Source organism: Uloborus diversus, unplaced genomic scaffold, assembly GCF_026930045.1.
Source record: "Uloborus diversus isolate 005 unplaced genomic scaffold, Udiv.v.3.1 scaffold_14, whole genome shotgun sequence".
Lineage (NCBI taxonomy): Eukaryota > Metazoa > Arthropoda > Arachnida > Araneae > Uloboridae > Uloborus > Uloborus diversus.
The window spans coordinates 6,941,889-6,959,960 of NW_026558098.1; the positions used below are offsets into that span (position 1 = coordinate 6,941,889).

Consider the following 18,072-nt stretch of genomic DNA (forward strand, 5'->3'; position numbering starts at 1 on the left):
CTTGAAACTCTTTTTATTTTTGGAAAATCCACCAGTGTGGTTTCCAACTCGACTCTTGCAGACTCTTTACCAGAATGCTCGTGACTTCGGAATGTTATGCAAAGGCACTTTTCTTTTCTCAAATATTGACTTGCCATTTAAAGACCAATGCTGATGCAAAGTGGTGTTTGGGCAAACATTGTTCTAAGTTATCTTCTCATTGTTCCTCTTCTTTCGCTTCAAAACAAAATACCTTCTGGAATCTATACTTCAGAGGAACTCTCATTCCTATGGGCATGTTGTTTAAAGACCTTTTCTAAAGATTCACATTGAAAGTCACGCCAACTACCTGTGAACATTGCGCTGAAGCATTTTTCTATTCAGATTTGAAGAAACAATATCAGCGACACGTTGTAGAAGGATGTGATTCACGTAGATTTCATTCCAAGTCATTTTCTCAGTCCGATAACTTTAAGAAACATTACGTACTGCAAAGATGCCCTATTCTTGCAAATTCTGTTCAAAGACTCATAAGAATGCTGCAAACTTAAAGAGACACATGAGGACTCACACGGGCGAGAAACCACATCATTGTGATCGTTGTCCAAAGGCATTTCCCTATGCTTCAACTTTGCAGCAACACATGAGGATTCATGCTGGTGAGAAACCCTATTCTTGTGAACAGTGTTCAAAAGTATTCTCACAGGCTTCAAAATTAAAGAGACACATGAGGACTCACACTAGCAAGAAACCACATCATTGTGATCGTTGTCCAAAGGCATTTCCCTATGCTTCAACTTTGCAGCAACACATGAGGATTCACACTGGCGAGAAACCCTATTCTTGCGAACAGTGCTCAAAAGCATTCTCACAGGCTTCAGCTTTACAGCAACACATGAAAATTCACACTGGCGAGAAACCATATTCTTGTGAACAGTGTTTAAAAGCATTCTCACAGGCTTCAAAATTAAAGAGACACATGAGAACTCACACGGGCGAGAAACCATATCATTGTGATCGTTGTTCAAAGACGTTTTCCTGTGCTTCAACTTTGCAGCAACACATGAGGATTCACACTGGCGAGAAACCCTATTCTTGTGACCAGTGTTCAAAAGCATTCTCACAGGCTTCAAAATTAAACAGACACATGAGGACTCACACGGGCGAGAAACCACATCATTGTGATCGTTGTTCAAAGGCATTTTCCTGTCCTTCAACTTTGCAGCAACACATGAGGATTCACACTGGCGAGAAACCCTATTCTTGTGAACAGTGTTCAAAAGCATTCTCACAGGCTTCAAAATTAAAGGGACACATGAGGACTCACACTAGCGAGAAACCACATCATTGTGATCGTTGTCCAAAGGCATTTCCCTATGCTTCAACTTTGCAGCAACACATGAGGATTCACACTGGCGAGAAACCCTATTCTTGCGAACAGTGTTCGAAAGCATTCTCACAGGCTTCAACTGTAAAGCAACACATGAAAATTCACACTGGCGAGAAACCATATTCTTGTGAACAGTGTTCAAAAGCATTCTCACAGGCTTCAAAATTAAACAGACACATGAGGACTCACACGGGCGAGAAACCACATCATTGTGATCGTTGTCCAAAGGCATTTTCCTGTGCTTCAACTTTGCAACAACACATGAGGATTCACACTGACGAGAAACCCTATTCTTGCGAACAGTGTTCAAAAGCATTCTCGCATGCTTCAAATTTACAGCAACACATGAAAATTCACACTGCCGAGAAACCATATTCTTGTGAACAGTGTTCAAAAGCATTCTCACAGGCTTCAAAATTAAAGTGCCACATGAGAATTCACACCGGCGAGAAACCCTATTCTTGTGTACGTTGTGCAAAGGCATTTTCCCTAGCTTCAACTTTACGCAATCATATCAAAATTCACACAGGCGAGAAACCATATTCTTGCGAACGTTGTTCAAAAGCATTTACTCATCCTTGCAAATTAAAGACGCACTTGGAACTCCATAGTGGGGAGAGATCATATCCTTGTGAATTTTGTCCAAAGGCATTTATTGATTCTTCAGGTTTACAACGCCACCGGAGAATTCACACTGGTGAAAAACCATTCTCTTGCGAACGTTGTTCAAAGGCATTCTCTCGAGCTTCAAGTTTACACTATCATATGAAAACTCACACCGGCGAAAAGCCGCATTCTTGTGAGTTCTGTTCAAAGGCGTTTTCCCTTCCTTGGCAATTAAAGACACACTTGAAACTCCATAGTGGCGAGAAATCATATTCTTGTGAATATTGTCCAAAGGCATTTACCCAAGCTTCAGCTTTGTACTATCATCTACGAATTCACACTGGCGAAAAACCGTATGCGTGTGAACACTGCGCTAAGACATTTTCCCAACCTTCCCAACTGAAGGCACATTTGGTGATCCATAGTGGCGAGAAGTTATATTCTTGTGAATTTTGTTCAAAGGCATTTCCCCATGCTTCAAGCTTACACCGCCACAGGAGAATTCACACTGGCGAAAAACCATATTCTTGTGAGTTCTGTTCAAAAGCTTTTTCTGATCCTTCAAGTTTTAGCCTACACCTGAGAACTCACACTAGTAAAAAACCACATTCTTGTGGACTGTGTTCAAAGACATATTCCCAGTTTTCAAATTTGAAGCAACACATGAGAATCCACACCGGGGAGAAACCATATTCTTGCGAAAGTTGTTCAAAGGCATTTGCATATTCTTCAAGTTTACGGCTGCACAGGAGAATTCACTCAAGCGAGAAACCAAATACTGGTGGACTTAGTCCGGAAGCATTTTCGCAAGCGTCTCAACTAATAACTCATTAACACATTGACTGCTAGGGACGAGATAACTCGTTCTCCAGCCAACACGTTGCTATACTTTTTCAGCGAGTTCCATTGGCTTTCCTGGCTGTTCTGCCGCACATAAACGAACATTTAGACAAGGTTCAAAAAAAGAACACAAGATGTGCCACTACTGTATTTGCTGTGAAAACATTTTCTAATGCAAGCAGGCGTGCGCGCGATCAAACGAGATTGCGCGCGAGTTTTTTGTGCTGTAGTCTGTGAGTAAATAAAAACTTAAAATGATCAAACGTAAGTATATGTCTCTCGAAGATGCAGTGAAATATGTTACTTTATCGGATGTTGAACTGGTTGACGATGATGACAGTGACAGGGACAGTTGCAACTTGAGCGACAGGGAGATCGACAACGAAGAGACTAATTTCACCAATCCTGAGCCTGCTCTTGTAGACCTTCATTATATGCTGTATTATTCAAGAAAAAGTCCAATAAAACAGTTTTCCTTTAAATTGTTTCAAATAATTAGCTTAGCGCAGGGAGTCCTCATATAGGCTGTCAACGGCGCAGTCAATGTGTTAATGGTCCATAGTGGCGAGAAGTTGTATTTGTTAGCTATATTATCCATTATCCATTGGGTTTTGCTGAGCTTTAACACACAGTGCAAGCATTATTAAGTATTTTATAGAAACATTTGTTGAACAAAACAGAATCACAGTACAAACATTTAAGAGACTAAAGTTCCATGTGTCTACAATGAAGCTATCCCAGCGTCTGAACAGATGCAGCATATCGCCTATAGATGCGATAACGCCTTCTAATGCGTTGACGCGCATTAGAAGATTACATTATTCATATGAGGGGGAATAGAGGTGCGAGTGTCATTGATATAGAACCCAAATTCAAAATAATAGAATATCAGAACTGTTTGAACAAAACTTGTTCCTGAGTCGGAAAAAATGAACGCATGCAAATTAAAAAGAGTAAAACTCGTTATTCATGAATGGGTAAGTAATTTAAACAACTTTTCAGATAATATTTTAACAACTTATGGATCATTAACACATACATAACACGTGCACATACTGCCTTTAAATAACTCGTATTTCTATGTTAAAATGTTAAAATTTCCGAGATTGTCAAATTTGATCCTTATTTATTTGTGGTGACTTTCGTTTAATAATGTATTGACGTTATTTAGACAGTTTAAAACACCAAACTCGTTTTAAGAAAACAACTTACTGCTATTATATTGATTTAAGAAAATAAAGTGCGAAAATAATTCAGTGTTAAGTTTACCACAGTGGCGGATTTCTAAATTGGCTACTATCTAGTATAGCTTACGATGGACAACTTCCACAGACAACAAATTTTTTAAATTCTAAATTCCTCCGGCATTTATTAAAAACCTAGTACCCCCTAATTTCTTTCACTATTGCAAGAACTGCAGTATAAGCAGTATGTTTCAGCATAATATAGACAGCAATTTGTTTCAGCATGTTTGCGGCGAATTCTTTTAGTCAACACATAACATTATGCTTAAAATGATCATTTCCAAATGAAATAAAAGTTACTGAAAACTGTTATCTAAAACGAATTACTAATGTCAAAATAATTCATAACAGTTCAATCTCTGCACTGGGGAAAGGGGAAAAAAATGATGAAAATCGATTCCGTCTTAAAATAAATGTTGAGTGCCAAACTATAGATAATGCTGCCATCTAGCAACCATGCTGCTAAAGTTTTCGCCAACCCCCACACCGGTCACATGATACATCTATGAACCATTTTTCTTCATCAGCAAGAATGAAAAAGCTCGGTCTACTCTTATTATTAGTCTATGGTGCAAACCATAGCCTAATAATAAGAGTAGACCGGGCTATGGCAACCCTTTTACTGCACACAAACCAAACCATGTGACTAGTGGGTACCTAGCAACGGCGAGTGTTGATCGTAGCAGACGATGTTTTCCATATATCTAAAGAAATTTTGTTTGCCAAGCGCTAAGTTTATTTTCTTATTCATAACACCCAAGTGCAAGAAAAATGGTTCACTATTACTGCGCATTTCTTTGTATAGAAAAATATGTAAAAGGATTACCTATAACATTTCACAAGTATGCAGTACTATTAATATTGCATTTTATTTCATTTCTTGCAATTATTCTTTTCCGAGCGGTATTTCAATGTAAAGTTCATAACTATTCATATTAAATACTAAGTTATATCAGTGAAACTCATAGGCATACATTTTATACTCTATTTTGCTAGCTTCTAGAAGTATTTTTATCCTCAGAGAAGTGAAATGCATTTTGAAAAGGTTTTTAAGTGTTAGCAAGTTTGTCTTAATGTTGGCGACAATTTTTTCCCGCCAATTTGAAAGATCCCCTTTTTAAAATGAAAACAATCTTGATTTTTAGTTTCCTCCTTCATGTACACATACTATCCTTAAATAATTCGTATTTCTATTTTTAAAATTTTAGGGATTGTCAAATTTGATCTCTCTTAATTTGCGGTGATACCCATTTAATAATGCTTTGACGTTATTTAGACGGTTTGAAATACCAAACTCGTTTTGAGAAGACAACTTATTTCTATCATATTGATTTGAGAATGTAAAGTGGGAAAATAATTCAATGTTTAGTTTACTACAGTGACGGAATTCTAAATAGGCTACTATCTAGTATAGCTTACGTCGGACAACTTCCGTAGACAGCAACTTTTTGAAATTCTAAATTCCTTCGTCATTCATTAGAAACGTAGTATCCCTTAATTTATTTCACTATTGCAAGAAATGTAGTATAGGCAGTAAGATTCAGCACAATATACAAATCAACTTGTTTCAACTTGTTTGCAGCGAATACTTTTAGGCAACACTTAACATTACACTTAAAATAATAAATTCCAAATGAAATAAAAATTACTGAAAACTGTTATCTAAAACTAATTGCTAATGTCAAAATAATTCATAACCAAAAGAAAAACAGTTCAATCTCTGCACCGGCAAAAGAAAAAAGAAATTAATAAAAGTCCATTCCGTCTTAAAATAAATGTCGAGTGCCAAACTATAGATAATGCCACTATCCAGCAACCATGCTGCGAAAGTTTTCGCCAAACCCCCACACCAGTCACATGATACATGTTTTAACCAATTTTCTTACTCGACGTTAAATCCCGGTTATCACAAATTTGCCATTTCAACTGCGCTTGCGCGCGGACTTAGCTGATTTCAAAACTCTTGCTAAATTAATTACAAACATTTTAAATTTGGTAATAAATATGAGATGGCAAGAGATAAAAATTAGAAATCACAAAGTTTTTTCTGATTTAGTTTTTAGGCCTCGGTAAAGATTGAATTTTGCGTCTTAATTATTAATGGATTTCTGTCCTTTTTCAGGACCAAATTTTTAACCTCAGAAGAGCGTACTAGAATTTCAGCATCACTTCTAATACAAAGCCGAACCCTCAACCTAAATAAAAATGTATAATACTAAGCTGTTTACGCCTAACGTAAAATATCCGCAAAAGACGGATTTCTGTACTAATATTCCAATCATTTTTGAAGTACACAACGTGTTTTACACTTATGTTAAATAAATATTTCCAAACTAATAAATATTGAAGTGTCATTTTTCTCTTAAGATTATCAATTATTCATATCCGTAGTTTCATATAATATATCACGAAGTCGCTGTAAAAAATATTCTAATCGCATTCATTAATTTGGTGGGACTCTCGCTCAGCTTAAATATGAACAAGCAACATGAAATCTTAAAACAGAAAGCCCAAAAAGCTAAGTCCGCGCGCAAGCGCAGTTGAAATGGCAAATTTGTGATAACCGGGATTTAGCGTCAAGTAATTTTCTTCATCAGCAGGAATGAGAAAGCTCGATCTATTCCTATTATTAGTATGGTACAAAAGCTTGGTACTGATTAAAGCAGCTGCTAGATGAACTACCAGAAATTGACTGTCAATAGATTCAACTAGAGCCGCTATATAGATAGGCCGACGCATCAGCTTAAGCTTAGCCTTTTGGGATCGAATTTTTCATTGTTGCACTGTTAGGGTCACCACAACAAAGTTTCGGATTTCGCCAAATTTTTCAAAAATAATATTTTATTTAATAAACAATTCACTTGTGCCGCTAATAATTGCTCACAGTGAACGCGATAACTCGCCAGAAAGACAACCACTCAAGCACGCGCTCCGATCCAAAATGGCTAATCTTAAGCTGATGCGTCGGCTCGTATATATTGGGGCCTTAGATCCAACTGTTTATGTTTTGGATTAAGTTGCTGAAGATCCAACTGTTCGTGTTTTAAATTTAGTTGCTAATAGAAGACAAGGTCCTACTGACGATCGTGTTTTGAATTTCATTCAGAATTTTAATCCCGTGTGTTGTTAGAATCCCTATAACTCCGCTATAGGGGCCTTAATGAAAACAAGCAGTTTCAACGTGCTACTAAAGAGTTTCTTGGGTTGAAACTGAACTCTTTTGCATTTGTACTACAATTAGATGCTGTGTTTTTATGTTAAAAATGCGTCGATGCCCTGGTAAAGCTGTTGCTTCTGCTGGAATTCATGACTATCTCTCAAATACCCTTTTTTATGTTAATTGGAATTTTAATACTGATCTTACTGTTGGTAAAGCTATTGTTGATAATCCTTCCAGTAAAAAATGTATGTAAAGTAGAAATCCGTTGTGTTTTAGCATAGAATCTCTAATGATAGGTGTCCTTACTTAGATACTAGTGTTATTCGAAGAAGGTAGGCGATCAAGGTGTTGATCAATATAAGGCCCCTATATATACGAGCCAACGCATCAGCTTAAGATCAACCTTTTTGGATCGGAGCGCGTGTTTGAGTGGTTGTCTTTTCTGGCGAGTTATCGCGTTGGTGATTGTTTCTCTGTGAGCAATTATTAGCGGCACGTGAATTGTTTATAAAATAAAATATTATTTTCGGCAAATTTGGCGAAATTCGAAACTTTGCTGTCATAACCCTAGCAGTGCAACAACGAAGACTCCGATCCAAAATGGCTAAACTTAAGCTGATGCGTCGGCCTATCTATATAGCGGCTCTAGATCAATATTTAACGAATATATTACTTAACAATAGAGATCTTGATTTAGCATAGTAGTTTGTTTACTAATTGAACATTGACAACAAACCACAATGTAAATTTCTGTTGAAAATATCATCTTACTGTAATTTTACATATTATAAAGGTCGAAATCTTGCTGTTAATAAATGCAGCGGCTTACTGCAAAGCAATTGTAAATACGTGTATTGTTTCCATTTATAGCAGGCAGTGTCGGGGACATCCGATGGACTTCGGAGATGGAACTGGGGAAAGTATAACCACACTCCAGCCTCTGCTGCCTGTCCATTCTGTGACTTCACACTTCTAAAATGTAAGCGTGTGCCGCTATATATACATTCCGGTGAATCAGCTTTAGCTTAGCCATTTTGGATCATAAGAGTTTTGATCGGATTTTTCATTGTTGCGAAGTTAGGGTCACTGGAGCAAAGTTACGGTTTGTGCCAAGTTGGCCCAAAATAATACGTTATTCAATAAACAATTCACGTGCCGCTAATAATTGCTCGCAGTGAAAAAAATCACCAAACGCGATAACTTGCCAGAAAAGACAACCACTCAAACACGCGCTCCGATCCAAAATGGCTGATCTTAAGCTGATGCGCCAGCACGTCTAGGGTAAATGTGGGCGATTTGGACTTTGGAAGAAGCTAAGCGTCGATTGGTTGAGGGAGTGGCTTAGTCTAAGATTTTTTTTATTGGCTTGCTGCTCTTGCCACGCAGACTGTGGCTGCTTAGCATTTAGCAGAGTTCGTCACAGTATCTCGCCAAATTCTGTGGCATTTCGGTGATGGCTTGGTATTGTCCGGCTGTCTTCTGCATCAAACCGGATGCCATCCTATAAAGTCCCGTTTTATTTTTAATTAACTTAATAATAGAGCGGAATGTTTTCTCTGCGATAGCCGTCTTGAATCCGCAACGACTGGAGGAGAAAACCTTACCTAATTTGACGAAAAGATAAGTTCGAGACGAATGATAAGTAATATAGTTTTTAAAAAACACCCCCGTTTACATGAATGACGTTTAATGATGATATCAAGGAATTTTAGTCACCACCTCCAGAATAAAATTTTGGATTCACTAAATGATTTAAACACCATATAGGACATTGAAATGAAACCATAAAAATGTACATCATGCACACTCTTAGCAATATTTAACGAATAACTCCCAAAACTAAAAAAGTTAAGTTCTTTCGCTTACGTAAGACGAGTCAGCTATTTCTTCATAGGACTCTCACTTCTTATCGCACACGCACTCGACAGTTAAAGCTGTTTTATCAACGCTGCATCAACTGTTCCTGGTCTCCCCTTTATTGTATTATTTAAATAATTTTCATCTTTCAATGCACTTCTATGAAAGTATTTATTGCCCCCATTATCAACAGCTTTTTGCCATCTAGTCTGCAAATTTTCAATCCCAGATATATAAAAGTCAATTGCTTTCTTGAAGCAAAATATCTGGAAATGGTGTCTTGGATACAAGCCAAATTTCTCATGTTTTTGTCTCATGGAAAGTGTTTTGGAGATCGGAAGAAAGATGGATCAGATGGTGCAATTTGTAGCTAGAATATTTCCATTGTTATCTGCAGAATAGGAGTGATCCTAAAACATGATATTGCATGGCCACACTGCTCAAGACAAACCATTAAAAAAATTATGAGCTGTGCTGCACTGCTTCACTCATCACACGCACCTGACACAGCACCATCTGATTTCCCTTTCTTCTGATCTGTATGTGACAAAAAGTTGAAAATTTGTACGAGGTCCAAAATGCCATTTCCAGATATTTTGCTCAAAAATCGATTAATTTTTGTCTATCTGGGATTGAAAATGTGTGCACTACATGTGAAAAGGCTTTTGATAACAAGGGTAGTTACATCGCCGATTAAAAATAAAAGATCATGTCATGCTGTAAGTGAAAATAAGATATATATTTGTAAGGAACTTTGTGAAACAACTAATTTTAGTTACTAGTTAAGTATGTTCAGTAAATTACCGCCCAATAGCCAGGGCTAAAGCATAAATACATGAAATACACCGCCAGCTCAGTCATTTCCAGCTGAGGACTGCAGTTTCGTGCTTATTAGCACTCATCAGTCATGTATTTCTGCTTTAGCCCTGGCTATTGGGCGGTAATTTACTGAATATACCATGCCTTGCCTTCAATCCTCGAGTTGAACCGAACCATTGCTTCGGTCACTCGTCTGGTCTGCGCTAATTCTATATTAGTTACCAGTTTGTTTGGCACTCTTGGCTTCCTTAAGAGGTTCTCCATCTCCAGCTCAGTCACTTTCCTATGCCGGGCTGATGAGTGCTAATAAGCACGAAACTGCAGTCCTCAGCTGGAAATGACTTAGCTGGCGGTGTATTTCATGTAGTTAAGTATGTGTTATGATTGATCGTACACTTCACTTAAAGTCTTTTCTCCTAGCACTTTTTTAAGTAACAGTACTACTCTCAATTTTCTTTAAAAGAGATATTGGTGCCTTTTTTTATTACAACTGTTTTGTATTTGCTATAAATTGTGTAGTGATTCGATACAAAATTAAAGATTCTGTTGCCAAACCAACTCAGCTGATACAAAACTAATCATTCTAATACAAGAATTGACATTTTTACTGATACAAAACTTATCATTCTGATACGAAATTAACATTTTTACTGATGTAAAACTGATATAAAAATGATGAATTGTTTATTTTCCACCCCTCTGCATGTTCTCTTTTCTTTTCTTTCTTTCTTTTTACTTCCTTTTACAAAAAAAGGATGTATTGTGTTCGCAAAAAAATTTTCACCCAAAAATCAGCCTTAATTTCCATTTTGCTCACCCCCAGATGAATGTTGAGTTTTTTTTCAACCCGACCACACGTGGATATGTGCCTAGGAACGTACATACACCCGAAATATCCATTTTGACGATCCCCGAGTTAATTACAACGAGCTTTCTCGTGACGTCTGTATGTACGTATGTATGTGTGTATGTATGTCGTATAACTCAAGAACAGAATGTCCGGAACTGATGTGATATACCCCACCCTTGGCGACTTTTTCCTGTTGGCGCCAAGAAAGCGTCGCCAAGAAAACGATGTATGACGACATATGTCATACATTGTTCTTAGCGATGCTTTTTTAGCGCCAACAGGAAAAAATCAGATAAAAAAACGTGATCAAAGCACTTCAGAACACAATATATATAAAAACAACATAAAAGCACAACAAAAAACATCACGAATATATGCTTCAAAAATGTACAGGGCCGGGGTTTTTTGTAAACATATTAAAATACAATGAAATAAATTATTGTATTAATTACAAGTCGAAATTAATGCATTAATTTTTTTTTCATCATTTCTCCGGGATACGAGCCCTCGGTCTCATAGTACTTTCGTAATGAGACCTCGGCTCGCCGGCCCTGCCTCGGTCTCATTACGAAAGTACTATGAGACCTCTGGCTCGCCAGGACCTCGCTCCGCTCGGTCCGTTATCCCTCCGACTGTTAATATACGTTACAGTCGGAGTATGGTCACAGTTATGTATATTTTCATGGAGACACCCAAGGGTGGCTCCTTCCGTTCAGTGTACAATAATGACACAGTTTTAAGTGTGAAATATGCACCATTATTGTGCAGATTTATTAATAAAATTCAGCATTTTTAAGAGTACAACCGAAAGAACTTTCAATTGTTAACATAAAATTCAGTACCTAAAGGAGGCACGTTAATAGAATGTCTAAATAATAATCGATCGATAAGAATTAACTTTTAGAACAAAATAACCGTACTATTTCTGTAAAATTAATTTACATACAGTAAAAATAAAGTTAAAAAGTACAAGAACCCCTCAAGGATTTGTAAAAACAAAGAATTTTGGAAGTGAGAGGTTTTTTTTTTTTGAATTCTAAAATAAAGAACTTACCTTTTTATATGGTATAAATATTCACACTCAGTCTAAAACAATACATCATATGACAATGGCACGTTACAGATACACACCACGTTGTAGTTAACTTTTAATTAACCTTTAAGTTTGAAGAAACTGGCATTTTCTAATGTTTTTACTTCAAAACACAACTACTGAATTTAAACTAACACAAAATAAGCATTCCTGTAAGGTATATTGCACGAAACAACACCACGTATCTCTCCTGCGTGAAACCCAAACAACCCAAGTAAACAAATTTGAACAGATCTGTAAGATTGCCTTCGGGTTGCTAAACACAGGTTAGTTTGGCCAGGGATGCCATGCATAAAAAATTATCGCCTCATTGACGAGAAAAATATTTTAATTTTGTGCAAAAAAATCGAATGTCGCCAAATGGGGGGGGGGTATATCACATCTGTACCGAATGTCCTAGATAGTTGAGATTTGGTGCGTGGACTCCAAGTGGGGTCTAGTTGTGCATCTTCTTTTTTGGTTGCATTCGGATGCTCCAAAGGGGTCTTTTGCCCCTTTTTTGGGGGAAATCATTGTTTATTTCGATGTAAGCTCAAGTGGTGTTATAATTTGGCGGACACTTGGCGATGTATCGCCTGACTTTTGGTCGCCAAGTTTTGTCGCCAACTTGGCGACAAATTTGGGGATTTTTTTTTTTAAAATCTGGTTTCAATTTCACCACTATTGGTGATATTTGGAGAGTAAACTATTGAATCACATTAAAATTGCCAATCATGAGGAAATGACATTAAATTGGAGTAAAAGGAAGTCATGTGATGCACACATCAGCTCGTTTTTTTTTTTTTTTTTTTTTTTTTTTTTGCCATCGAAATAGCTATATTTTTCAATGTTTTCTAATTATTTTCATTTCTTTTCAGCAAAATCTGGAATGCATGTTGTTGGATTTCAACAAATGTGACGTCCTACTCTGATGCGCTCCAATTCAATACACACTAAGGAAGCATCTAAGGAATTAGCCGAACTGATTTTTTGGATAAATGCAACGGAAGTAAAATTTTCTTACATGCTATGTTAAAAATGTGGAAACAGCTGTTGTGGCAAAAGTCAAATCTACTAAACATCGACTCAGACACACTTTTGACAAGCTACAAAGGATAAAGTGAGCTTTTTTGAAAGCAAAAGAGACATTTAATTACATTAAAGTTTTAAAATTTTTGATACACTTTTAAAATTATGGAAATAGCAAGCCGGTTCGAAACTGTTAAGAAAACGTGAAAAATAGTGAAGTCATTTAGAAGCGTTTTTATTGAGAGAGAGAGAGAGAACCGATTATACATATTTACTTATGAAACCACGTCCACAAAGAATAATTTTGAACAGTTAACTACAATATTTTGAACAGTTCTTCTTCCAGAAAAAGCGAACTCTAAAACAAAAAACTTGTGACTCTTGGATGAAAAAACAAGGTTTTGATGATAAAATCTAAGAATAAGTAATTGTGTAAAGATTTTGCTATATTTTACATTCTATCTACAGATGTGAGAGGTTTGTTTAAAAAATCAGTTATGCTTTTGTAGTGTTCGACCGACTCGGTCTTTTCAAACGTTTGACAACTGAAAAAACTTTTGAAAATTTATCTTCGCTTAAATTCATCATCTTGTAAATTTTCTGAATGAACACTTTCATATTGTACCACAATGGCAACCATTTCTGAGACCCAGCATGGATCTAAAAAAACTTACTCCTGTGAACATTGTTTAAAAGCATTTGGTCACCCTTCAAATTTAAAGACGCATATGAGAATTCATTGTGCAGAAAAACCTTTTTCATGTGCACATTGTTCCAACGCATTTTTCAGTGCTTCCCTTTTAAAATCACATTTGAAAACCCATACTGGTGAGAAACCATACTCCTGTGAGCATTGCTCAAAGGCATTTTCCAACACTTCAGATTTAAAGAAACATCTGAGAACCCATACTGGTGAGAAACCATACTCCTGTGAGCATTGCTCAAAGGCATTTTCCAACAGTTCAGATTTAAAGAAACATCTGAGAACCCATACTGGTGAGAAACCATACTCCTGTGAGCATTGCTCAAAGGCATTTTCCAACACTTCAGATTTAAAGAAACATCTGAGAACCCATACTGGTGAGAAACCATACTCTTGTGAGCATTGCTCAAAGACATTTTCCAACACTTCAGGTTTAAAGAAACATCTGAGAACCCATACTGGTGAGAAACCATACTCCTGTGAACATTGCTCAAAGGCATTTACCAACACTTCCGATTTAAAGAGACATCAGATAATCTATACTGGTGATAAATCATTTACCTGTGAGATTTGCTCAAAGACATTTTCCAACACTTCAGATTTAAAGAGACATCTGAGAACCCATACTGGTGAGAAACCATTTTCCTGTGAATATTGCTCAAAGGCATTTTCCAGACGTGGTAGCTTAAAAATACATCTGAGAGCCCATACTGGTGAGAAGCCATACGCTTGTGAATTTTGTTCCAAGGCATTTTCCCGCCCTGAACACTTAAAAATACATCTGAGAACCCATACTGGGGAGAAACCACACGCCTGTAAACACTGCTCAAAGGCATTTTCCAACGCCAGAGCTTTAAAAGAGCATCTGGAAATCCATACTGACGAGAAACCACCATACTGTGAAATTTGCTCGAAGGTTGTTTCCAGTACTTCGTATTTAAAAGAACACATGAGGAACCACGAGAAACGATATCCCTGTCAACTATGCTCAAAAGCATTTTCTCACGCTTCACGTTTAGAGAGGCACGTAAGATCCCATACTGGAGAGAGGCCACACTCGTGTGAACATTGCTTAAAGTCGTTTTCCAAACTTGCAAGTTTAAAAGCACATCTGAGGACCCATACTGGAGAAAAACAACCGTTCGCCTGTGAGCATTGCCCAAAGGCATTTTCCAACTCAACATATTTAAAGACTCATCTGATGACCCATACTGGCGAGAAGCCATACAAATGTGAAGTTTGTTCAAAGGCTTTTTCCAGCCCTGCTGATTTAAGAACACATCTAAGGACCCATACTGGCGAGAAACCGTTTTCTTGCGAAGTGTGTTCTAGAAAATTTTCTCAACTATCAGCCTTGAAAATGCACTTGATAACCCACACGGGAGAGAAGCCCTTTGCCTGTGACGTCTGTTCTAAGGCATTTTCTCATTCAATTATGCTCAAACGACACTTGAGGGTTCATGCTATGGAAAAACCAAATTCTTCTGAAGTTTGATCTAAAATATTTTCTCCACTAATAAGCCTAGAAAAAGGCTTGAGAATTGATGCTAGAGAAAACAAATTACGTTCACAAATTTCATTGAGAATTGATGCTAGTGAAAACAATTTACGTTCACAAATTTCATTGAGAATTGATGCTAGTGAAAGCAACTGACGTTCACAAATTTCATTGAGAATTGATGCTAGAGAAAGCAATTTACGTTCACAAATTTAATTGAGAATTGATGCTAGTGAAAACAATTTACGTTCACAAATTTCATTGAGAATTGATGCTAGTGAAAACAATTGACGTTCACAAATTTCATTTTGAAACTATTTTGCAATGCACATGAATGAACTGTTGAGGGGGGAAAAAACAAATTTTTGTGAATTGTGTTTGTACAGTTTTGCTCGACTAGCAATCCCAAGATCTGTTCTATTAGGGGATCTGTTATGGATAACGACCGTTTCTTCTGAATTTTTGTTTCAAGCCATTTTCTAAACAACTTGAAAGTACTTATGCAATTCCATGCTGACAAGAAACCAATTAAGGTGGAAATTTTGTTTGAAACCTTTTGTGCAGCTGAAGTATTGACTGCGTATATAAGGTTCTATTCTTAATAATTGTATGTGATGCAAGCATTTTCTGAATCTGATTAAATTGGTTAAAATTGGAAGTTTCAGACAAACATTCACATCGTGCCTAGCAAAGGATACAAAATTATTTTTATTTTAAACTAGAAAATCGCATGTCAAGATATGACGGGCGAAAATTGCTTCTCTATTTGAACGAAGCAATTACCTGTTTGGTGATATTTTGATAGCTGAAATTTTAACCCTAACTCCAGTGGATTAACCGTAAACCTTAGTAGGTAGCGTTCATTGTTGACCACTTTTTCATTTCTTTATTCCCGGGAAAGGACAGTCAAGTTACCGGATCCAGTTCAGCCTTGTCACAATTAAGCCTTTCCCTGCATTTTAAACATTACCAAAACATATTATCAATTATCAAGCCATGGCGCCAGTTTCATTGTTGATGACGTCCTGAGCGTTACTCGATCCTCATATACATACTACTATATACAGGGTGATTATAATTAAAGTTCCATTTTCAAAACGCTGTAAAAATAAAACCTCTGGTCAGAATGACGTCAGATTTCAACAGCATTTTATCGAGGAAGGAGGAAAACGTATGGCAAATGAAAATTAAATAGTTGAAATGTTTAGCAATACATGGCGCTGTAAGCATCATAATTTAACAGCGGTCGTTTATTCTTTCATCAAATTGGTCTTTAACTGTCGTGAGACTGGCACAAAAAATGTTCAATATGCTGTCCCCCGTTTTCTGAAACAAGTTCAACTCGAGAAACAGCATGTTCCACAACTGATCGAAGTTTTTCCGGGCTAAAGTTTAAAATATGTTGCGCAATGCGTGCCTTCAGCTCAGCTAAGTTTGCAATCGGAGCACTGAACACAACAGCTTTCAGATAGCCCCATAGCCAGAAGTCGCACGGGTTAAGATCAGGTGATCTGGACGGTCAGGCTGTATGGAAAGGCGGCTGATAATTCTAGCATTTCCGAAATGGCGCTTCAGCAGCTGCTTCACTGTTTTCGCGATATGCGGAGGTGCGCCATCTTGCATAAAAATGGCTTCATCCACGCATCCGCGCTGCAGTAGAGCTGGAATGACGTGGTTGCGCGAAAGGCATTCACAGCGCTTACCAGTTTCGGTACAAGTAACAGGACCGGAGGCACCAGTCTCTTCGAAAAAATATGTAAATCAAAACAGCTGTCATGCGCATTAAATTATGAAGCTTACAGCGCCATCTATTGCTAAAAATTTCAACTATTTTTCAATTGCCATACGTTTTCCCCCTTCTTCGATAATATGCTGTTGAAATCTGACGTCATTCTGACCAGTGGTTTTATTTTTACAGCGTTTTAAAAATGGAACTTTAAATATAATCACCCTGTATATATATCTACTAGAGGACCCTACAGACGTTGTTCTGTTCAAACTTTGTAAATTGAAAAGTTCAAAAGTTTCAATTAACTATCAAGTGTTTGAACCGTTCTGTTGAAAAAGAAATTAGTAAAAAAATGTTTAAAGCTGCTATGGTGTCAGAATGCATATATTTATTACAACTTGATTTATCTAAAGCCCACTGAGCAGTTTATTAACTATTTTTTCTTCCGTACTTGATGGTTTGTCCCTTCAGTTGTACTCAAAGGATAAAAAGCGTTCTCAGATATTAAGTGTAAAAATCTAACTGCTCATCTAGAACAAACGGGAAATCCCGCTGCAACATCCCCCATATGAAAAATAATAAAACAATTGAAAGGATATGGTTTAGAAAAATGATAAAAGTAAAAACAGTTCTCTCAATAAGCGAAAATCACTCATCCCCCCTCCTGATGTAAAATAAACACTTTCTTCAACTAAAATCTCTTTAAAAACGAAAAACAATTCATTGCAATTTAAAATATTCCGCCAAATAAAAAATATATAATATCTTACATTAACAGTAGCATTAAAATGTAAACAAATGATCATGCAACTCTATTGTTTACAGCCAAAGTCGCCACGCCACCACGTTACTGTGATCCAGTCGATCAGTGAGAGAAGCCAACTCCGACCGATTAGCGGTCCGATCTTTCGAACAACTTTTTGATCTTCTAACGGTACTTTCTGATCATTTGGTTATGAAAACCTAAAGCACCGATCCGGTCACATGGTTCAACTACGACGACAGAACACACGTTTTGCGTGATCCTTCCAGTACTTTACTTAAAAATATATCACGGGGCCTAAAATCGTTGCTTTCAAGAGAGAGAAATGAAGGCTTCACTCTCTCTACGTTTTATCTATTCTCAATTGACGTATCACAGTAAGAAATTTCATTACAAAAAGCAGGCCTGGCTTTCTTATTGTCCTTTGGCAACGGGTTAAATATTTATTTCAATTCTTGCTCAACAATAGGTTAAAATAAATATTAATCATTTGGGAGAAATAAACATCCAATGTTTAATTAATTAACAAAAAC

General features: G+C 36.9%; 2 protein-coding genes across 2 annotated transcripts; both read left to right on the forward strand.

Annotated features, from left to right (window-relative positions):
* The first annotated feature begins 538 nt into the window (after nt 1–538).
* On the forward strand, nt 539–2,809 carry LOC129232883 (zinc finger protein 91-like). The gene has a single exon (XM_054866984.1). The coding sequence runs from the start codon at nt 539–541 to the stop codon at nt 2,807–2,809; it is 2,271 nt and encodes a 756-aa protein (XP_054722959.1).
* Nucleotides 2,810–3,087: 278 nt separating this feature from the next.
* LOC129232884 (zinc finger protein 271-like) lies at nt 3,088–15,103 on the forward strand. Its single transcript, XM_054866986.1, has 3 exons — nt 3,088–3,234; nt 8,090–8,198; nt 14,149–15,103. The coding sequence occupies exons 1-3, from the start codon at nt 3,088–3,090 to the stop codon at nt 15,042–15,044; spliced, it is 1,152 nt and encodes a 383-aa protein (XP_054722961.1). The 3' UTR covers nt 15,045–15,103.
* The last annotated feature ends 2,969 nt before the right edge of the window (nt 15,104–18,072 follow it).